Source organism: Eptatretus burgeri, chromosome 9 (genome assembly GCF_056783735.1).
Source record: "Eptatretus burgeri isolate ZD-2024b chromosome 9, Ebu_testis_v1, whole genome shotgun sequence".
NCBI classification, from domain to species: Eukaryota; Metazoa; Chordata; class Myxini; order Myxiniformes; family Myxinidae; genus Eptatretus; species Eptatretus burgeri.
In genome coordinates, this window is record NC_140969.1 from 9451413 (window position 1) to 9471840 (window position 20428).

Sequence of the window (20428 nt, forward strand, 5' to 3'; positions counted from 1 at the left end):
TCTCTCCCCGTCTCTGCTTTCTGTCCCCGTCTCTTTCTTTCTCTCCCCGTCTCTTTCTTTCTCTCCCCGTCTCTTTCTTTCTCTCCCCGTCTCTTTCTTTCTCTCCCCGTCTCTTTCTTTCTCTCCCCGTCTCTTTCTTTCTCTCCCCGTCTCTTTCTTTCTCTCCCCGTCTCTTTCTTTCTCTCCCCGTCTCTTTCTTTCTCTCCCCGTCTCTTTCTTTCTCTCCCCGTCTCTTTCTTTCTCTCCCCGTCTCTTTCTTTCTCTCCCCGTCTCTTTCTTTCTCTCCCCGTCTCTTTCTTTCTCACCCCCTCTCTTTCTCTCCCCTCTCTTTCTCTTCCGTTTGCCTGTGTTCTATACATGGTCACATGTTTTAAAGTTACAAACTTCATGCAGGGGTGGGAGGGGGAGGGCCGTAAATTCTCTACATAAATGTGCATTATGTAGCACCACCTGGTAGTGGTGGCAGAGGGTATTACAATTTCCAAATTTTCTTTGGCAACAATTTCACTTCTTCATGCCTCTCTTCCCATGCAATACCGGGTAAATCTGCTCATTTAGACGAAGTTCCAGCCACTTATGAAGTCGAAGTCGAAAGTGCAATGAAGTCGGGCACGCGTTCAAATTGCTGCATTTTACGCCAAACTTCTGGTTAGCCAGTCACAGCTTGAGGTTGGACACAATGGCTGCTGTTTGTGTGTGATGGAGTACAGTTTTGTGGCATTGATCAGGTGCATTTCATGTCTGACTCTTGATTTATTGGAGGTGCTTCTCTCTGCTTTATTGCTTTGTTGGATGATGTTAAGGGGTTTTATTGTCCCCATGCTTTAAGAATAAATAAATGGGGGATTATTGTAATCCGACTGTCCGTCCGTCCATCCGCCACGCAATCTCCTGAACGGTTGTGCAGAAATTGGTCTTTATGATCACCGCATGGCATGAAGATGTGAGGGCAGTATCATTTTTGGCCCTGCCTCCCTTGGGTTTTGGGACAAGGTCAAAATATCGAATTCAGGGCACACTTTTAAACATTCTTAAATGAAACTTTATATCTGCAATCAACATTGGGAGGTGCATGAAATATTTAACGATTTTTTTTTTTGGGGGGGGGGAGATTTGACCCCTGGGTTCATGTACCAGATGGTGGGGGTTTATGGTCACAGGGGTCAAAACAAGAATAATTTTTTTTTGATGTTGGGTCATTCCTGGTGGAACTTTTTGCCATTTTTCAGCTGTTTTAGGCGGGAAGTGTGGGGGTTTACGATGGTGCGCCGTCGACTTTGCTCTAGTTTTCATCTTTAATTGTAACCCACCCCCAAAGGTTAAAAAAAAAAAAAATCCAAATTTGCATGCGAGTTGCAAGCCTGTTCTTGGTTCCTCATGAAACCTCAAACGATTTGATTGCGTTACTTAGAAAGGAGTTATCCTTGTTTGTTTTTGGTCCACATGTAGAATGTCCTTTTTCTTGTACTCGTGTAAGGTGGAATGTCTTGGTCAGTTGAATCCTCAAAGTAAAAGAAAACTGGGTTTCCAAAAGCCATGAAATAAACAGCGCCCCATCTGCCCACATTTTATCGTATTTGCCAGAAAATAAAATGGACATGAAAACGGGTTATAGGCCATCATAATTAGGTGAATCGTGAGAGCACTACTGTTCGGAAATGCAGTCGAGCTACCTGTACAACAGTTGTCCATTTGACTTTTGTAAATGTTTGTTTATTTCATTTAATTGAGGACAAAACCATTGGTCGACATCATTGTACTTTTGCATGCAATATGAGGTCATTATGAGATGAAGGACAAACACTTACATGGTTTATGGGTTTTGAACTTGGGTTCGCCGCATCATCAGCCAGGGATTCATATGGGAATACTGGCAGACCAACCCAGCTGATGGTACATTCCGTAAAACTCAACAGTGACCCTTTGTCCTGCCCATCCCCCCCCCACCCCCATCTCGTCGCCCCTCGTGTTTGTCTATGAAACGGTTGTGTAGTCTTTCGCAAACTATTTAATAATTCGTGCCACCATTTGAGAAAGATCAGGCCTTCTTGCTGTTACCATTGGATGATTAAATATGTCCTTCTACCCCCCCCCCCCAACCCTTTTCCTTTCCCACACAGCCACGGTCAACGTTATCTTATCCAGCTTCAGTTTAAATACCCAGCCCCAATATTTGTGTCAGGGTTGGAACCACATACTGTATTTTAGTTTTGCTGAACATTATAAGTTTCCCCGTTTGAGCATACCTCCTCGACTTTTGTTTGTTTATTTTCTTTACCTATTTTCCCTTTCCCATCGCTAACTTTTGCGCGAGAAGAAAAAGAAGAAGAATAAGATTGTGTGCAACTTGCGAGGAGCTCTGAAGTGATGGAAACTAATGAGTTTCTTAAACGGTCCTTTCATCGAGAGGTCAGTCACATGAGGAATCCATTTTAGAGGCAAACGGCCCTCGGAATCTGTGTACACATGAAGTCCTTTTAGGTTTGAAAATAAATGATCCAGAAACAATCACCTTTGATGCTTTATCTACCAACAGTCTCGGCTAAAGCACTTTTTCTTTGTAAACGCGTTGGTTTCTTCCTGGAGTTGTGCAGCATTCTCCGGTTGAATATCTTGGGGCTTTCTCTTTAGCTCATGCGCCACGTTTGGACATTGGTAGGGAGAGGAGAGCCATTTTTCCAAAGCACATTTCCTTCATTCCTTTCTGCTGTGATGAGAGGTTCTCTCTGCGAATGGAAAGTCTTCTTGGGAGTTGTTTTGTTGTTCGGACCAAACAAGAAATCCTTGACTGCACGCGTAAAACTCCCTTCCTTTGCCATGGGCTACAATTTAGCGAACAAGTTCTTGCACGTGGAAGCTTCGGAACAAGTCGTTTCTTCGGGATGTTTACGTGATGATCCTCTTCAAGTAACTTGCATTCCAGAAAATTCCTCCCACTTGGATTTTTATTCCCACGCCTTTTTTGGAGGGAAAAAAAAATCCCCAAAAAACTGGGGATATTGTAATGGGCTCCTGTCTGTCCGTCCGCCATGCTATTTCCTCCTAAACGGTTGTGCAAAAGTTCACCAAACTTGGTAGTTATGGTCACCACGTGGCAAGAAGGTGTGACAGCAGTACCATTTTTGGCCCTGCCCCCTCCCTGGGTTTGGGATCAGAAGGTCAAATATTTTAAAAATGTAATTACAGGAACATTTTAAAATAATTTTTAAATGGAACTTTGCGTATGCAATCAAGATTGGGGGGTGCATGAAATATGTAAGGATTTTTGGGGGGGATTTGTCCCCCCTGGTTTACAGGGGGTGGTTCACCAGGGGTGGGGACTTCACAGGGACCAAAACAGGGAAAAAACGAAATGAACTCCAAATTTAATATTGGGTCATTCCTTGTGGAGCTTTTTGCCCACTTTGACTTTGTTTTAGGAGGGAAACGGAATTTCCAATAGTGCGCTATCGACTTCGCTCGAGTTTGCTCTCCTAATTGATTAACCAGCGTTGAAGTGACACTGGTGAGAAACTGAATCGATTCGGGTTCGTGCTCTCTTTTATCTCGACCCTTGGCTGGAGGAAAATCCGGTTTCCATTTTTCATTTGGCTGTCAACTCAACATTGTGCCTTTTGAAACATATGAGCACCAAAAGGTGTTTGTCGGCAAATTTCTGCAAAAGCTCTCTCGGAAAGTGGCAAATGTGGTTCGACCATCGAAGTTGTTTGTTTTAATTTGTACAAGGCAACAAGTTGTGGAGAGCCAGTGCTCTTCAAGACGGAACAGCAATGCTCTTGGAAATGATTTCTGACATTTTATATCGAAGCCCATTTTGAGGTTTTGTAAAGTGTTTGCCAGGCTGGCAGGATGGCATGGAGGTAAACACACTTGCCTCTAAGCTGTCTATCCTGGGTTTGAATCCCTACCCAGCTATGAACTCTCATCCCGGTGTTTCACAGGTTGGGTGATTCATCAGTGTGCGTGCCGTCCCTCGGATGGATGTTAAACGGGGGTCCTTTCTGCCAGCATTAGTTTGTGGATGTTAAACACCCACGGTGTCCTCGTATGAAGAGTAAGCGAGCTATTGACAGAATCCTGGCTAAATTCCAAATTCCTGCCCCGGCTGACTGCTGGGAAGGCAATGGCAAACCACCCAGCATAACCCTTGCCAAGAAAGGCATTTGGCAGCACAAAGCTCTGTAAAGAGTATGGTCGTTGGTACATCTCATCAAAATATTGCCATACTGTGGAGGATCCTCAAAATTTAAGGTGCATTATTCTCATAACTTCATATTCTCTTTCATGTCACAGTTTGTTGGACCTTTGACACTCGAGGAATCAACAAACTTTTCGATACATTAGCTGGAAACGATGTACAGCGTTACGCAACTACAATGGGTCCAAGTCGTTGAATTTGGAGACTGTTAAAAATTAAGGTTTGAAAAAAGAATGAACTGCAAACATCAAAAAGTATTACGTGGGGATATGATGCAAGCGTTCAGGATATCGTATGGGGATTGATAGTGGGTAGATAAAAGTAGGGGGTTATTTATTTACTTTGGAAATGATATTGGGGGCACAGCCTGAAGAATCAGAAAAATAGTTGGTGCTGAGATGAAATGAGGAAGTTTTTTTTTTTTCACTGATCATTTGGTATGTGGAAGGAATCTCCAGGAAGAGGAATACGAAGAAGGACGGTTGACAAAGAGGATAAGTGCAATTGGGTGTCAATTTTTCTTACCCTCCTGTGCCTCATCTCAGATTTCCCTCCACCACCCACATTCAATTCTTGCCCTTTTTGTCGATACCAAGTCATTCCCCCTCGATCTCCTCGCGCGCAGCTTGTCCTCATCCATTCTTTATGTGTGGATTAAATAGACCTCTTCCTCATTCCCGGTCACATCGGGGAAAATAATGTCCGTCTTTAAAGTGTCTTGCTGGCATGAACATGTGGAGTTGAGGTCTGATGTTGGGATGGTGGTGCAACACAGATTGGACAGGCAGAATTGTTGGCCTAATGAGCATGTCGCTCAACCAGGCCTGATCATACAAAAATGGGGTCACATCAGTTGTCCTTGACCTTCTTTGACTCGATTACAAATGAGATTTTGGGGAAAGATTTGAATTGTCTTTCATGTGATCAACTATTTGAGTAACGGCTGTTATTTTGCCCGTGCACACCATGGTGACCCACTTAAAAGACCATGTATTTATTTATTTATTATGCTCAAACTCTCACCATGTTTGTGTACATAACAAGTAGACTGCTCTTAAAGTGCGAGTTGGTGCATGACTTGATCAAGCTTGAGAATGATTGTCAGAAGGAAAGTTTGTGCCAAGTTTAATGAAAACTCTCCAAGACTTTCCCGTGACTTGTGCCTGCTGTGAATTCTCCCAGATTAGTCGAGCTTTCATTCGTCTCGCCCTGAAGGGGATGAGTCTGTTGCAGTGTGCGTGTGTTCGTGTGTCCGCATTTTTATTTATATACATGTAAATTATTATTTTTTCACTTTAAAAATGTTTTTCTCTGCAACCGATGGTCCAGTCGATGCAAAACTTTAAATATAGGAAGGACTCTCTGGGGAGAATGTTTGTTTTATTGCCAACTCTGACATCATTGGGTCACATCGTATGGCAGCCATATTGGATTAAAGGAAAAAAAATTGGACTTCATTTTCTCTGAAACCGCTCAACGAGAAAAAATTTAAACTTAACATTTGTCATCAACTCTCCATGGGGTGTATAGGTCGATAACAATGATGTCGTCCATAAATTGGTATTCTGGCCATAATTGGTTGAATTGAAATCTTTGTCTGAAAAATCTGAAACTTCTTGTATCTGATCTGTGACTGAATCTGAACGAAGAATTAAATTTCTGATGTTCATACCACTTGCCAAGAAACTATGCGACATAATAGGGTGCATGGATGATACGGGTATACAGGCCATAAGAGCAGTGAGCCATAATAGTTGCGTGTTCATTCTGAACAAAAATACCATCGTTGATTGATAACGCGAGGTGAGACTGTGTGCTTTACAAGTGCCATTCGAGTTGATATCTATCTCTAATATGGTGAGGTATGAATGCTTATGAGGCCTTTCATGCATTTGCTGTGCGTTTTCAGTGACTCACTTCTGTGAGACGGGGCTTTTTCAACCTACCTTTGCGAGTGCAAAATCCAAGTCGAATCATCTTTTTTAAAAATTTCAGCATTTAAACGAAAAGGTGGCAATTTCAAAATGGTTAACCATAATTGTTGTGTTCCCGAATGCAAATTGTACTCATGGAAACACGAGGAACGCAAGCAATATCCGTGATATAGAGATGAGATGAGAAATGAGAGATGCCAAGTCCCTGTCAATCAGTTAACGGAAACGAGCGGTGGAGGACACACACACACACACACACACACACACACACACGACTATTGGACAAAACAAGCAGCCAACTGATTTTTGGGGAATTGCCATCACGATGTCGCCGCTTTTCTCATCACACTTAAGGCCCGGTCACACCTTGACGTTTTAGCCAGCGATGGCAACGTATTAAAATGTATGTAAAACGCTGTCTTGCGTTGAACTTTTGATGTTTTTTTTTTTAAAGATTCGGACGTATTCATAGCGACTTGGTCTTATGTATAACGCATTGGTAACGGACACAGAACGTTTCGTTGTTATAGATAACTTGTACCAACGAATGCTGAACCTGTTGTCGGCCTACACAACCGATGCCCAACGATAGTCTAACTTAGGCATAGCACGTTGCACGCATCGCCGACGATGTCGTGACGTAGCCTATTAAAAGGCTGAAGCACAACGATTCGAATCATAACTGCCGTAGAAATGGAAGTGTCAACATCGCGGTCACACCTTGGCGATCTTGCCAGCGTATGCCGACCGAAGAAAAATGTGTCTAAAACGTTGGGGCACGTCAAATACGGTATGAGTAAGTTTGGTATACGTGAATAGAACGCTAAAGTACGCTATCATACGTCGTAGTAAGTAGAGTACGTCAAGAAATTTTAAACATGTTCAAAATTTTACGACGTACTCGGCGTATGACACACGTTCCGCATGCGATGAGGATAAGTTTTACACACGATATGTGGACGCTTACACACGTCCACAAAGGCTACTTATAAACTACTCATAAGTCGAAACACGTCGCGGTAATGTCTTTTTTACGCGAAACTTATTTCTAACTTATGTTTGACGTGCTTTGAACCAATTCTTTACGTAGTCCCAACACACATCGACGTATGTAGACGTATTCGAATGACGTCTTCCGATCGACAAAAAAAATAAATGAACGTGTTTCTAGCTTACAACTGCCATATAAAGACGTGTTCCCAGCAGTTTTGGGAATTGGTATATAAAAATGCTGCTCATAAAAGGGGAACCCAACAGTGTTTTCAAGTCCTTTTTGAGTCGATGTCCATGTCAGCAGTAACAGTATCAGTATCAGTATTAGTATTAGTAGTAGCTTGTTCATGTTGGCAGTAGTAGGTGGGTGTGAGGGGGAGGGTGTGGGTTATGATGGATCGTCCTTGCGTTTAACGATTTAACGATTTAAATGATAAACTCAACGATTTAAATGGCTGCATCTCCACTATTGAAAGTAGACGCTTGCGCTCAACAATTGGATTTTTTTTACACTCAACGACTTTTAAACGGTACCACTCAACTATTTTCATTGTTTACAATGAACGATTTAAATTGCTGTCACTCGCCTTTGTTTTTTTTTTTTGTTTTTTTTTGTTTTTGACGCTGGGGTTTGGAAATTTGAAGCGTTTCTTCTGAACGTGTTAAAACGCTCAAACTCGACTATTTAAAATAGACGCTGCCGATGGACAATTGGAATCATAGCCAAGCTAGACATCGAAGTGTGAACATCCTCGTCATGCCGAAGAAAAGTTTGAAGAATGCTGCAAATAAGTGTCTGGGCCGTGGCCGTGGACGCTGACTCAAGGACGATCCATTATACCGACGTCTTTCAGCCTATGAGTAACTTAAAAGTAACGTCTGTCGACGTGTGGCAACGATCGCGTAACGTGCCAACAACACGTTAATCATAGGTTAGAAATAAGTTTCGGGTACGCTAAACATTACCTCGGCGTGTCTCAACTTATGATTAACTCACAAGTAGCATGTGTTGACGTCTGTCAACGATCGCAGACCGTGCATACAACTTGTGGCCAGCGTAGCGGAACGTGTGAGTCATACGCCGGCATACGTCGTGAAATTTCAAGCATGAAAAAATTTGAGGACAACCAAAAAGTACAACGTTTAAAGCCAACGTACAACGACGTATGGCAGTGTTTTTCAGCGTGCTCTCAATGTTATCAAAACTTACCCATAACGTATTCAACGTGTGCCAGCGTTTTAGAAAAAAAATTCAAAAATCGGCATACCTTGGCTAAAACGTCAAGGTGTGACCGGGCCTTTAGCGAGGCATTTCCTCGGGAGGATTTTCCTCCTCCCCATGGATGCTAACCTTTGTGGATTGTCCGTGCTTGCATCCTTTTAAACGTTGAACGTCAAGCAAAGAAGCAGCACTACCATTTTTTTTCCCAAGTCTTTTGTATGGGTCGGCCGGGGTTTGAACCACCGACCTTGACTCGGATCGGACATTCCAACCATTTCACACTTTATGAAAAACAAAAAAGAACGTTTCGAACCGAGGAAATCTTGTGACATCCCATCATGGTGCAATAAACTATGAGGAAGAGATCTTAAGTATCAGTTTTGCTTTGTTGTTTCACCTTGTCAAGTCAGAATTTCATCTGTTGCAGGTATTTCTGCTTTCACCAATGTTAATTTTGTTTTGCCTAATATTTAACCAAGCCTCTGATTTATTTATCCTAGATGAGGCCGTCTGTGATTACCTGCGCACCCGGAGCCTCATTCCGAGGAGGCCGACAAGCCGCAAAGCTGATGGGCCACACCGCCAACGGCCTGTCGAACCGGCGAGGCAGCAGTGGTAAGGCAACTTGCAGGACACAATGCAGAATGATGCGACAATGGCTGGCAGTGTTTGGTTACAACGCTAGTTTGTATTTCACAAAAGCAAGGTATTATCGTGCATTGGTCCAAGACCCACTGAGCGACCATTACCAGTCCAACATGTGAAGTGGAAATGATCATTAACAATAGACAAATGAGCAATGGAAAACAGGCAATCGGGTGGTTTCCGCTAAAGATGTGCTTGCAGTAGTTCTTTGCACAACACGCTCTCGTTGCTATGAGAGCTGTGGCTGGCCAGTATGGGAGAATTAGTTTGGAGGGGAATTATTCCCCTGTGACGATGAAATATCACCATGAGGCCCATTTACCGTCTTGCCATTCCACCAAACAATCTTGTATGACTACTGGCCTTGAACATGCTTCGTGTACTTGGTGGTTGGATCAGCGAGGGGTGGTGTTTATGGGCTGTAAGTGGAAGGAGAAAATCTGAATGAGAGAATGAGTCGTTGTGATCGTGGGCCAACAATGGTATATAATTAATGGATATTACCAACGGAATTTTTTAAATTGATGTTGTAACCGGAGCAAGAAGAATAGAAACTCTCAGGCAATGCATTCTATGAAAGGTGTGTGTGTGTGTGTGTGTGTGTGTGTGTGTGTGTGTGTGTGTGTGTGTGTGTGTGTGTGTGTGTGTGTGTGTGTGTGTGTGTGTGTGTGTGTGTGTGTGTGTGTGTGTGTGTGTGTGTGTGTGTGTGTGTGTGTGTGTATATGTATATATTGGACAGCTGGAAAATTATGTCTAGAATGTTTTGGATCACCTACTACCAGCCTCAGCTCCTTCAAATACTATAAATATCCTGAAACATGCCTGTTTGTCGAGTAAGTCATAAAAATTGTGGCTAAAGTTTGCTTCGATTGTTGCAGACACCAGCTGTTTTACAAGGATGCGATGCAGAAGGATGTTGATTAAATATGTTCTTCCAAATGATGATTGAATTTTTTTTTCACCATTGAGAGATAGCGCCGAAAATGATGTGCAGCACGATGTCTTAAAAAGTTATGGGTGGATTATGACAAAACGAGGTCGATGAGCTGGTTCAGTGACGAGACCAAGCCTTTAACATACGCTCGAGCCGATACCAGAACCAAAATGAAGAAGAAGACCCTTTCTAGCCCACAGTGTTTCCTTCTTTTCTCGTCTTTGCCTATTTCGTACTAAAAATAATCCAATGTACATCCGTGAAGCAAAAACATGCGTCCGGCTAATGTGTACATATAATACATCGTGGTTGTATACCTGGGATCATTCCAATTATTGCACTGGGCCATGGACAAACACACAGGCCTAAGGCCTGCCGATCTGAGCTGCTTCATGCAATGGCTGGCCAGCTGTCCAGCCAATGGTTGTAAAGTGGAGGGGTGGAGCCATGGCCACTGAACACCGATCCTTGTATAATATTTGATATTTTCTTAGTCTAAAAAGGGCATAACTCATAACCCAATGCATGAAGCAGCACAGATTGGCAGGCCTCAGGCCTTAGGCCTGTATGTTTGTCCACGGCCCAGTGCAATAATTGGAATGATCCCAGGTATACAACCACGATGTATTATATGTGCACATTAGGCGTACGCATGTTTTTGCTTCATGTATGTACATCAGGTTATTTTTAATATATTTAATCAGAAAAGCCTAAAAACGAATGAAGCATGGTGGGTTGGAGTGTCGTCGGCTTCATTTTAGTTCCGGTATCGGCTCGAGCGTGCGTTAAACACAAACAACTTCTATCTCCCGAACATTCATTGGGACCGGTTGAGGACATGTATTGCAAAGCAATTCTCGCTCTTGTTATTAATATTACCATTGTGAATGTATCACCCTTGTGTACATGATGAGGTGACTCTGGGAAGACCATCAATTTCGTATTTTGCAAGGAAGCCTGATCTTAGAGTGGAAGATGTTTATTGTGGTTTTTTTTGTTTGTTTGTTTGTTTTTTTTGTATGCATTGTCAAGGCTTGTATGAAAGCTAACGCACAACAAGGGGGAGAGGGGGGGTGGCAGGAGACTAGAGGGGTGGGATAGGGAAGGACATAACAGTGGGGAACAGAGACATTAGGAGATCTGTGGAAGGGAGAGGGATGGGGTGGGGAACACGGGGAATACAAGATGGACATTACAGGGACTTTTCAGGAAGGAAAGCAGGGGATTTGAAGGAGGTGGGTTTGGGGTGGATTGTCGGGGGTATAAAAGATCGAGGATTTGGATGGGGGATGATAAGAGGTGGTGGTGAACAGCTGTTTTGAAGGCCTGGAGGGAAGAATGGGATTGAACAGAGTGTGGGAGTTTGAGTCCAAAGGTGGGGGAAAAAGGGGAATGAAAGAGTGAAGGTGAGCAGAGATTCATGATTTTGGTAGTTTTACCAGAAGGGGGTTGCTGGTGGACCTTGAGTGCCCTGCGGAAATATGGGAGGGACATATCGCAGACAGAGCGGGGGGGGGTGAGACCGGAGAGGAGATGGTAGAAGACAGAAAGACCAGCGACCAGCCTGTGGTGAGAGAGTGAGAGGGCCAAAGACTCAGGCCCATCACGGGAGATGTCAATGATCCGAAATGCCTTGGTTTCCACAGCGTGAAGCCGAGGAAGGTGGGAGGCAGGAGCACCAGCCCAAAGGGAGAGCAGTACTCCATCAAGCTGCGGACGAAAGCTTTTTCAGTGGTCAGGAGCTCAGGTGGGCAGAGGAAGGACTTTGCACGACGGAGGATTCCCAGTCGGCGACTGGCTTTGGAGGCGAGGTGATCTGCACTGTAACGTGTGAGGTCTGAAGGTGTAAATAATAGGTGACTTTTGTACTTTGCTGAAAAAAAAGAGGAACCACAGTCGATCACCAAGATGGTGAAGTAATATAATCTGCATTATCACAACTCGTGATGTCCATTTCTAGTGGAAAACACAAAATGACATCGGAGACATCCGGAAGAGACATGAGTGTCATAATGAAGATTGATCAGGTGATTTAAACCAATTCTGTCATCTTGAAGGATTTTTTTCTACATTTCATTGAGAATGAAGACGAACCACATGCTCCCACTATACGTTTCCATCTCTTACGAAAACGCTCTGCTTCCTTCACGTGTACTGTACTCATCTCCTTTCCCCCTACACTCCCACGAGGTGGAGTTAGGGTATCGCAGCAGTTTCACCTCCAATTTCCGCTGCAAAAGCAACTTAAAGCCTCTTCATACGGTGTTTGGATGTTGTCATTTTCTAGCTCGAGGTAATCATTCATCGTTTACCGGTTTGAAATCCTCCAGTCCCTGGAAATGTATTTGGCCTGCACGTAAACATGTGAAAGAAACGATATCTGATAGCCGACCTATTTTTCCGCAGTGTTTCGAAAGGTGCTGTGTGTGTCCATGAGTTTGTGCGTGCCTGTGTTTCATGACGTTTGTACCATATCCTGATGCTGTGTGGACTGAGCTTCCCCGCTGATGGACCTCTGGTAGCTTGTACATATTGCTGCGTTTTAGCCTGGGGTGTAACTGCTGAAATCTATCTGTCCGCGTTCTTCCCGACATCTTTGTTCCTTTTACATTTCTTTCTAATTTTTTTATTTTTTATTTTTTTTATAATTCTTGCTTTTTCTTCTCTTTCATCTCTTTTACTTTCTATTCCTCTCTTTCATCATCTATCTCTTTAAAGAGAAGTGAATTATTGCAGAAATTTTTCTCTAAGGTTCTCTTGGCTGCGCCTGGATGGTTATGAGGGTAGTGGAGTCTCGGCTGAAACCCAAATCCTATCCAGGTTCCCCCTGATGACTCAGTCTTTGCTCTTTACTTCTTCGGTTCCTTCTTGGTCTTCCGTTTTATTGTATATTGTGCAGCTGAGAGTCATTCATCCGTTATTGTTTTTCCATGTTATTCAAGTGGCCGTTTGTTGCCCTGTCCATTGTGGCAGGTGATCATGCTCTCCTGGTTGCGGTATTTTTCATCAACCCAAATCGATTTGTTTGGAAAATTTGTAACACACAGGAGTACTACTGTACGTGAAATGGAATCAAACTTTGTTCCGTTTAATTTCAACCTACTTTGTTCCTTTAACACTCTTCCATCTTGTCTGTATTTCCCAAACCTGTCTGCCCTGTCTCGACGCGGCAGGGAGCACTGACCCAGTCGTTGAAGAACACTTTCGTCGAAGTCTGGGCCCTGGATACCGTGAGACTGAGCCCATTCCTCAACCCCAAGCCCATTCAGTTTCTGTAACTGGCTCTGTGGATGAACACTTCAGGAGAGCATTGGGAGAGACGTGGCTCCAGCTACGATCCAGCCCCCCAGGCAACCCAACATACGCTATTCATGAACCAGGAGTCATGGCACCGCCACCTTGCCATCCAGAACGTGCTGGTTCACCCCCTGTTTTTTCCTGAACACCTGATCAATATCGTTCTAATCAACCACGTCCTCCTCGTCTTTTATTCCCCTTCTTCACATTTGATGCATGTAAAATTTTGTAATACTTTTTTTGTGGGGTTTGCTGGACAACTGCCAAGTGATAACCAAGATCTAATTAAAAATAAAAAAATTGCCTCCCCCATTGTTTGGGACAAAAAAAAAGTCAGAGAAAAAAATTATGGATGATTATGATGATGATGATGCAACCGCTACGCTATTTACACCTCCTGGACACCTGTGGACCTGTTTTTGTAGTTCCCTCATTGCCTGAAAAACTTGCCATCAAAACCCAAAGGCATTTGAGTCACAAATTGGAGCTTTATTTCAACGTACCAAGGGCTCTTATTTTTCTCCTTTTGGTTACGGCACCCGGGTTGTTGGGTTGGACTTTTTAACGTCGGCTTCCAATGGAAATCCCGTCCGGTCCGCATTCAAGATTCCTCGGTTGCTCGGTATGGAAGGGAAGGCGTCGGTGAGGAGGTCAGGCTCGCACCTTCGTGTGAACCCCCCGCTGCTTCATAAAGGGTATGCGATGAGGAAACTCTGCATGGTGCTTTGCTAACATTTCAATTTTGTACATTTCATTCATTTCTGTGCGTAAATGTTACTTTTCTTATATTTTGTTTGCGCTTGATGTAGATTAACCTTGCACTACGTAAAGTGAATAAGTTATTGCTTATGTACTGTATGTATAGTAAGCTCCCGTATATATGACCACACTCGAGGCAAATATTAGAATTGCTAAGTTAAAAATCGGTGACACGTGTTTTCAAGATCATAGTTATATATGCCGCGAATAATTATTGAATGACATCATAACGAACCAGGATCGTTGCTCTTGGCGTGCAAGGTCACGAGACGTCGTGTGAGACTCAGCTTCTCAGGTCATCCGAGTTTGGCCTGAGCCGACTTTAAGAAGAAGGTGGTGAGCCTCTGCCCCGAATCCCCCCACCACCCCCTAATATTAAATGCTGCTTCTGCTCAAGTTCGGCAACTAATTTTGCTGCATGCTTTCTTTGTGCATCGTCAAAAAGAATGTATAGAATCGGGTATTATTTCATAGTGGCTTTTGATAGATACTTTGGGACCACTTTTGTACCATACATTCCTCTGAGCTAGCCTCTGGAGATTTTGTGTGAAATAAAGCCTTCCTCTGTCGTGGGCAATGGGACCTTTGCAACCAATTTGATTTCTGTCTCTGTCGTCGAACCAACGGGCAACAGAACAATGTCATAGTTGATGATGGGAAAGTTTATTTCTTAATTATGTTGAGCACGTCACACGTATAACGTGTTTTTCGGTGCAATTTTTGCTTCTTTGTCACCCACCCCCTTGACCATTGACATACAGGGTGTCCATAAAGTCCTTGTGCAACTTTGAACTTTTATAACTTTACACAAAATAGAAACAAACTCTAAGTGACATTTTGAAAGCATTTATTGATCAAGTTTTGTTAATATTAACATTAATGTTGTTAAATCTGCAGTTTTCCTGATTTTTTTTTTCCTGACGTTAGCATTTTCTCATGAGTCATCTTCTATGTCGGTGGAAATGTCAATGACCACGATTGGTTTGGTTCCCGAACTACGATTAAATCTTTCACATATCGCCTTGTACCAGCGATGGTTCTTGAATGATGTCTTCAAAGACAAGTGGATTGGTACACGTGTACCAATTGCTTGGCCACATCGTTCACCTGATACGTCGCCATTGGAGGACATTTTTTTAAAATTGAGCTATTTAAAACTGTTTACTCATCAAAACCACATTCTTTAGATTAACTTATGGCTACAATCACAGATGCAATTCGGAAGCATCTCAAAATGCAAAGCCTGTTCGCGTTCGCTGTGTACTCTAAACTTGATGAGAGCGATGGTTAAAACAATTGTTCATTTTATTCATTTGTGATCTTGGATCTCCACCTCCTCATAATAAATGTTTGTTGAATATTTGATGATAAAATCTCGATTGGTTAAAAAAAAAAGAAAAAAGTTGTGGCCTGGACAGACACACTGAAGCTCGATGGTAAATAAATAAATAAAAAAGAAACACAGAAGCGATTTTAAAAATAAATAAAAACTGGGCATCTCGTGCTTCTACGTGCTGTAGCGGGGCTAATGAGGGCTATTCATAGTTACCATGGCTTTGCCCTTTTACATTTTGACTCTATTTTAAATTATTTAGTTATGGTCTGGACAGACACACACACACACACACACATGGACAGAAAGAAGCTATTGCAAAACCCCATCTCCTGCTGTGGCAGAGGGATGGGTTAATTAACTGGAGAATATTTTTTCACAAGTTGGAAAATCCTATTGAATGATGCATTACGAAAAATGGTGGTTTTGTTGAAGCCTAAAAATTGAACTGTATTCGATTAAAAATTTAATGAATGATGCCTTCTTACACCATTTATAGTTTGTTTCTATCCTCTGTATATCAGAGGTCATACAAGTTCAAAGTTGCACAAGGACTTTATGAACACCCTGTATTTTTCTGTTGACGGTGGAACTTGCACCGCAGGATTGAACACACAAAAGCAAGTTTCGTCGAATAGGTCGAGGTTGTGTGGTTGCTGCAGCGGATCTCGTGCTTTCAGATGCCTCACGTAAGCCTCGTTGCACGCACTTGCCAGGATTGGATGAGCAATAAGTCAAAGCTTGGTTTGGGACTTGTTTCGTTGAATTGCTGGATGCACTACCACCAGAACCCACCGTAGTTTGTAGCACCACTGACGTAGTTTGTAGCACCACCACCACATTTTGTAGCACCACTGACGAAGCATTGCCGATCTCTGTGTCATCATTACCCCCGGAGAGATTTCGTATAGCTTTATGCCAAATATTTTGTGTAATGTTTGCCTCAATTTTTTTTTAATTCTAAGTTGCTTTGTTTCCAAGTGCGCTGTGCGTATTAGAATGTACTCATCCATAGTAGCTGGCTATTTTTGTTTTTGATATCTATGGTATTGGCATTGTTTTTATCGATGGTATTGTTTTTGATAGCATTTTTTTTTTTTATTATGTTCAAGGAATACTCTTTTTGTTTTTCAGTGAGGGGTAGGGAGGTTGGAGGGAGGTTGGGGTGAGAGGGTAGGTTGGTTACATTTGGTGCATTTTGCTGAGGTTGTGTGAATGTGTAGCAGCATCTCTAAAGTTTCTATGAATGATCGGATTGATCACTGCTGCAGAAAACAAATCATCTGTCTTATGCTTCAATGGTATTTCTGTGTTATAAATGGTCATCTTGTTTGATTAAAATCAACTGAAATAGAGCGATATTGCATCTCTACTCGTCCCTGAAAAGGGGTCCCCAACATATTACGTACACGATGATCACGTTCTCCATTCCGTTTAAGTTTTTGCTGTACTCCCTCACCCCATCATTTTCTTGGTTTTCTTTATCCCCAATTAAAATCACCCACACCCCCTTTCTGCCACACTCCTGTTTTTGTCCCAAAAAGGGCCTTTTCCCCGATGTCGGTGAAATAGATTGATTTGATGGTTTCAGACTTCTGCAGAAGCTGTTCCTCATTACCTCTGCCACCGAAGGTGGACGGAGGTAGTGTTTTCATCCCTGTCTGTGTGTTTGTGAGCAGGATATCTCAAAACGTTTGTGGATGGATTCGGACAAATTTGATGGATAGGTTGGGTGTGTGACAAGGAAGAATTGATTCGATTTTGGTGAAGATCCGGCCTATCGGTGGGATACAAACCGTAAACTGTTCAGCCTGGTGGAGGTGTGTGCTCCACTCGGTGCCGTTCTAGTTCAGAATATTTCCACACGCCAATGTTTTTTTTATTAATTAGCAAAGTCTCTCTTCAAATTCATCCGACTTATACTGGGCAGGAAAAGTTGATGCTTATCCTGGCGTAATATATGAGGGTCTGAGTCATTTCTGCAAAACCATCTTGTCCACCCCATGTGTCCATTAATCCCCCTACCCATTGCTTGTCCAAGTCTCCCTCTTTATTGGCCTTCAACTCTGCTGTTAGTGCCCCCCCTCTCAACTATTCCTTTTGTCCTGTTGCGTCCTGATCCGTTCAGTGTCCTGGCTCTTTCATGAGCCTCGACTATGTATACAAAAAAAAAAGAATGAGGGTGAGGGCAGGACACATGAGGTGGACAAGATTTATACAGAAACAAACTCTCAGGGGAGGAAACTTGGAAGGAAGTGAGCTTTGGGTGGGATAAGGGGGGGGGTAGAAAAGATCATGGTTTAAGATGGGGAATGATCTGAGATGGTGGTGAACGGCTGTCTTGAAACCCTGGAGAGATTAATGAGATCATTGTTTTTCAAATTCCAAGGTTTGTTTCCATAGATATAGCCATGATTGACAACACAGGTTTATTGCTAAAATATGTCCCACTGGAATTTTCGGGTTTTTTTGGTAAATCACAACCCCACCCTTTACGTGCAAGATTAGTTCTTCATTCCACACCCTACAAGCCATTCCATTGGGGTGAGCTGCAGCTATCAACCAAGTCAGCAAGCGGTAAATCACTGCATCAACTTCTATATATGGAGGCTAATTGGGAAATAAACAGGGTTTGTCCTGACAAATAAGCGATTGTCGACAGCAGTGGAAGTATGTTATGGTGGTGTGGGAAAGAGGGTGGTGTCTCTATATCATTGAAAAACCCCATAAACCCACTTTTACAGCAATCTGTGACATGGCAAGTAAGGGTCGCCATCTAATATGTCCTACCATAATGAAATCCTTCAACGGTGGATTGGCTGATGGATGTGAAGGTAGACGAAAGGTTGCAGCAGGATTTTGTCCTCAATTGTACAGGTTTGCCTGACCATTGAAACGAGGCAGCACCCTGCCAAGACAGTGTGGGGGGGTCTGCTGTGCAACAGGCCTTCGACTCTAAAATACGTCACGAACAGGCCCTTTCTGTGGACGAAAACCCATCCTCCCCTCAAGTCCTTTGGCGATTAGATAGTGGCGACATGAGCAAGATCGTGATATCTGGAAGCTTCTCATCACAAGCTGGCACAAAAGCACAGTTACCTCTTGATCAAGGCAGAAGGGTGTGTCAGTGTTTGCAGCTGTGTCTGAGCAGCCCTCCTTCAAATTAGCTCTGCTCACTCCCAAGGGGAAAGGGCTAGAAAAGGTTCCTTAAAAATAGCCTGCCTCACTCCACGCATCCAGTGGGATCACCCACCAGCGGTTGAACCTCACAAAAATAAACAATTAAGATTGGATCTTGGAATACCAGGATACTAATGGACAGCTCCCAATGACCTGAGAGGTGAACAGCGAAAATAGCTCCTGAGCTATGATGCCCAGACATTGATAGAACATCCCTGAGCGAGACTCGTAGAGCAGATAAGGGACAACTTGTACATCATGTGAGTGGCTACACTTTCTTCTGGACATGGAAACTACAAGAAGCATGAATAATTCATGGAGTTGGCTTTGCCATAAAATATGAACACCGGCAGGGACCCCACGAACCCCTGTTGGGATCAATGAGTGTCTTATGACACTTATTTTCAAGCTCAAAAGCAGTCAATCTGCAATCCTCATCAGTGCTTATGCACCTAACTTGGATTCAGAAGATAAAGTGAAAGAAACCTTGTAATTCCGACTTGGATACAGCCCCAGTAGCTGTACCATCAGTCAAAGATCTTACTGGTGAATTCAACACCAGATCGGGGGACACCACGCCTTTTGGCCGAATACCTTTGGAAAGCATGGAATCGGAAAGCCAAACTCCAATGGTATCCGTATCCTTACCCTGTGCACTGAACATGACCTTGTGATCAATAACACCCTTTTCTGCTAAAAAAAAAAAAAGTCAAGATATCTTGGCAACACCCAAGATCTAAGCAATGGCACTTAATAGGTGATGTGATAGTCAGGTCCTGGGATTGAAAAGATGTGCACATCACACGTGCTATAGTCACGCCCAATGAATACTGGACAGATTAATCGACTCGTTTGCTCGGTGTTGGCTTTTGAGGCAGCCTCCATAAGGAACCGACAGCCATGGCAAGTACGGAGAAAGTTTGAGGTTTCCGGTCTGTCAAACGACGTTGATCTCAAGGAATTTCAAAAACAAATCAATTGGAAACGAGAATGGCACTTGTTAGAGTGCAAACGGTGGCCTGCAAAAGTATTTGCCACCTCTAAAGTTTTCACATTTTGATGCCATCTGAGCTTATTTCATGTTGAATTTCAAATCAAACTGAACATAAACAGAATCTTCACAAACTACTCCAAGGTGATGAAGCTGAAAAAAAAAAAATGCAGGTAAAATGTGATTAAGTTAAATTAACAGAGAAGATCAGGTGATTCTCAGTTACATAAGTATTCAAACCCTTTGCTTAATTAACCCTAAATCACTTCTGGAGTAAATTATTTGTTTGAAAAGTTACAAAATGTGTAATTTTTTTTACCTGTATGTAATCAGTAGTCAGGTCAGGTATGGGAGCATGTGCCAGAACAGCGCGTCGCTGCGTCCACTTTCCGCCGGTACTCCAGGGGCCTCCGTCTGGCCATCCCCCAGGCAGATGCCAGGCCCATCCCCATCTCCTTGAGATGATGGTCAACCTGCTGCAACCATGAGGCACGTGGTCGGCCCACTGGCCTCCTCCACTCATGAGACTCCCTCGCTGAGAGAATCTGGTGAGCAGGATCAGCGTCAGGAAAAGCAGGCCACATGTCCATACAGCCGCAGCTGACGCTCACGGACTATGCAGGTAACAAATCTCATCCGAGTCTCTCTCAGCAACCGCTCGTTGGACACAAAATCCGACCAGCGATAGCCAAGGATTCTCCGAAGAGACCTGGTACCAAAAGGAATTAAGTCTCCGTCTCAGATCCTTGGTCAAAGTCCAAGTCTCGCACCCATAGAGCAAGACTGGAAGTACCGAGGACCTGAAGACTCGGACTTTAGTCCTCCCGCACAGGTACCGGCAGCGCCACACCCCATGATCCCAGTGAATCCATGACTCCCAGGCCCGACCCAGACGTCTATTGACCTCCGGCTCACAACCTGCGGAGACATGAATATCACTGC

General features: G+C 43.3%; 1 protein-coding gene across 4 annotated transcripts in view; it reads left to right on the top strand.

Annotated features, from left to right (window-relative positions):
- The window catches only part of LOC147019501 (transcription cofactor vestigial-like protein 4), an 83522-nt gene extending 66852 nt beyond the window's left edge, over positions 1-16670 (top strand). For all 4 annotated transcript variants that reach the window (XM_085894047.1, XM_085894049.1, XM_085894048.1 and 1 more), the window contains 2 exons: positions 8848-8962; positions 13100-16670. In XM_085894047.1, coding sequence (XP_085750173.1) covers positions 8848-8962; positions 13100-13368 — 384 coding nt within the window. In that variant the 3' untranslated portion in view covers positions 13369-16670. The remainder of the gene's footprint in view (positions 1-8847; positions 8963-13099) is intronic.
- The last annotated feature ends 3758 nt before the right edge of the window (positions 16671-20428 follow it).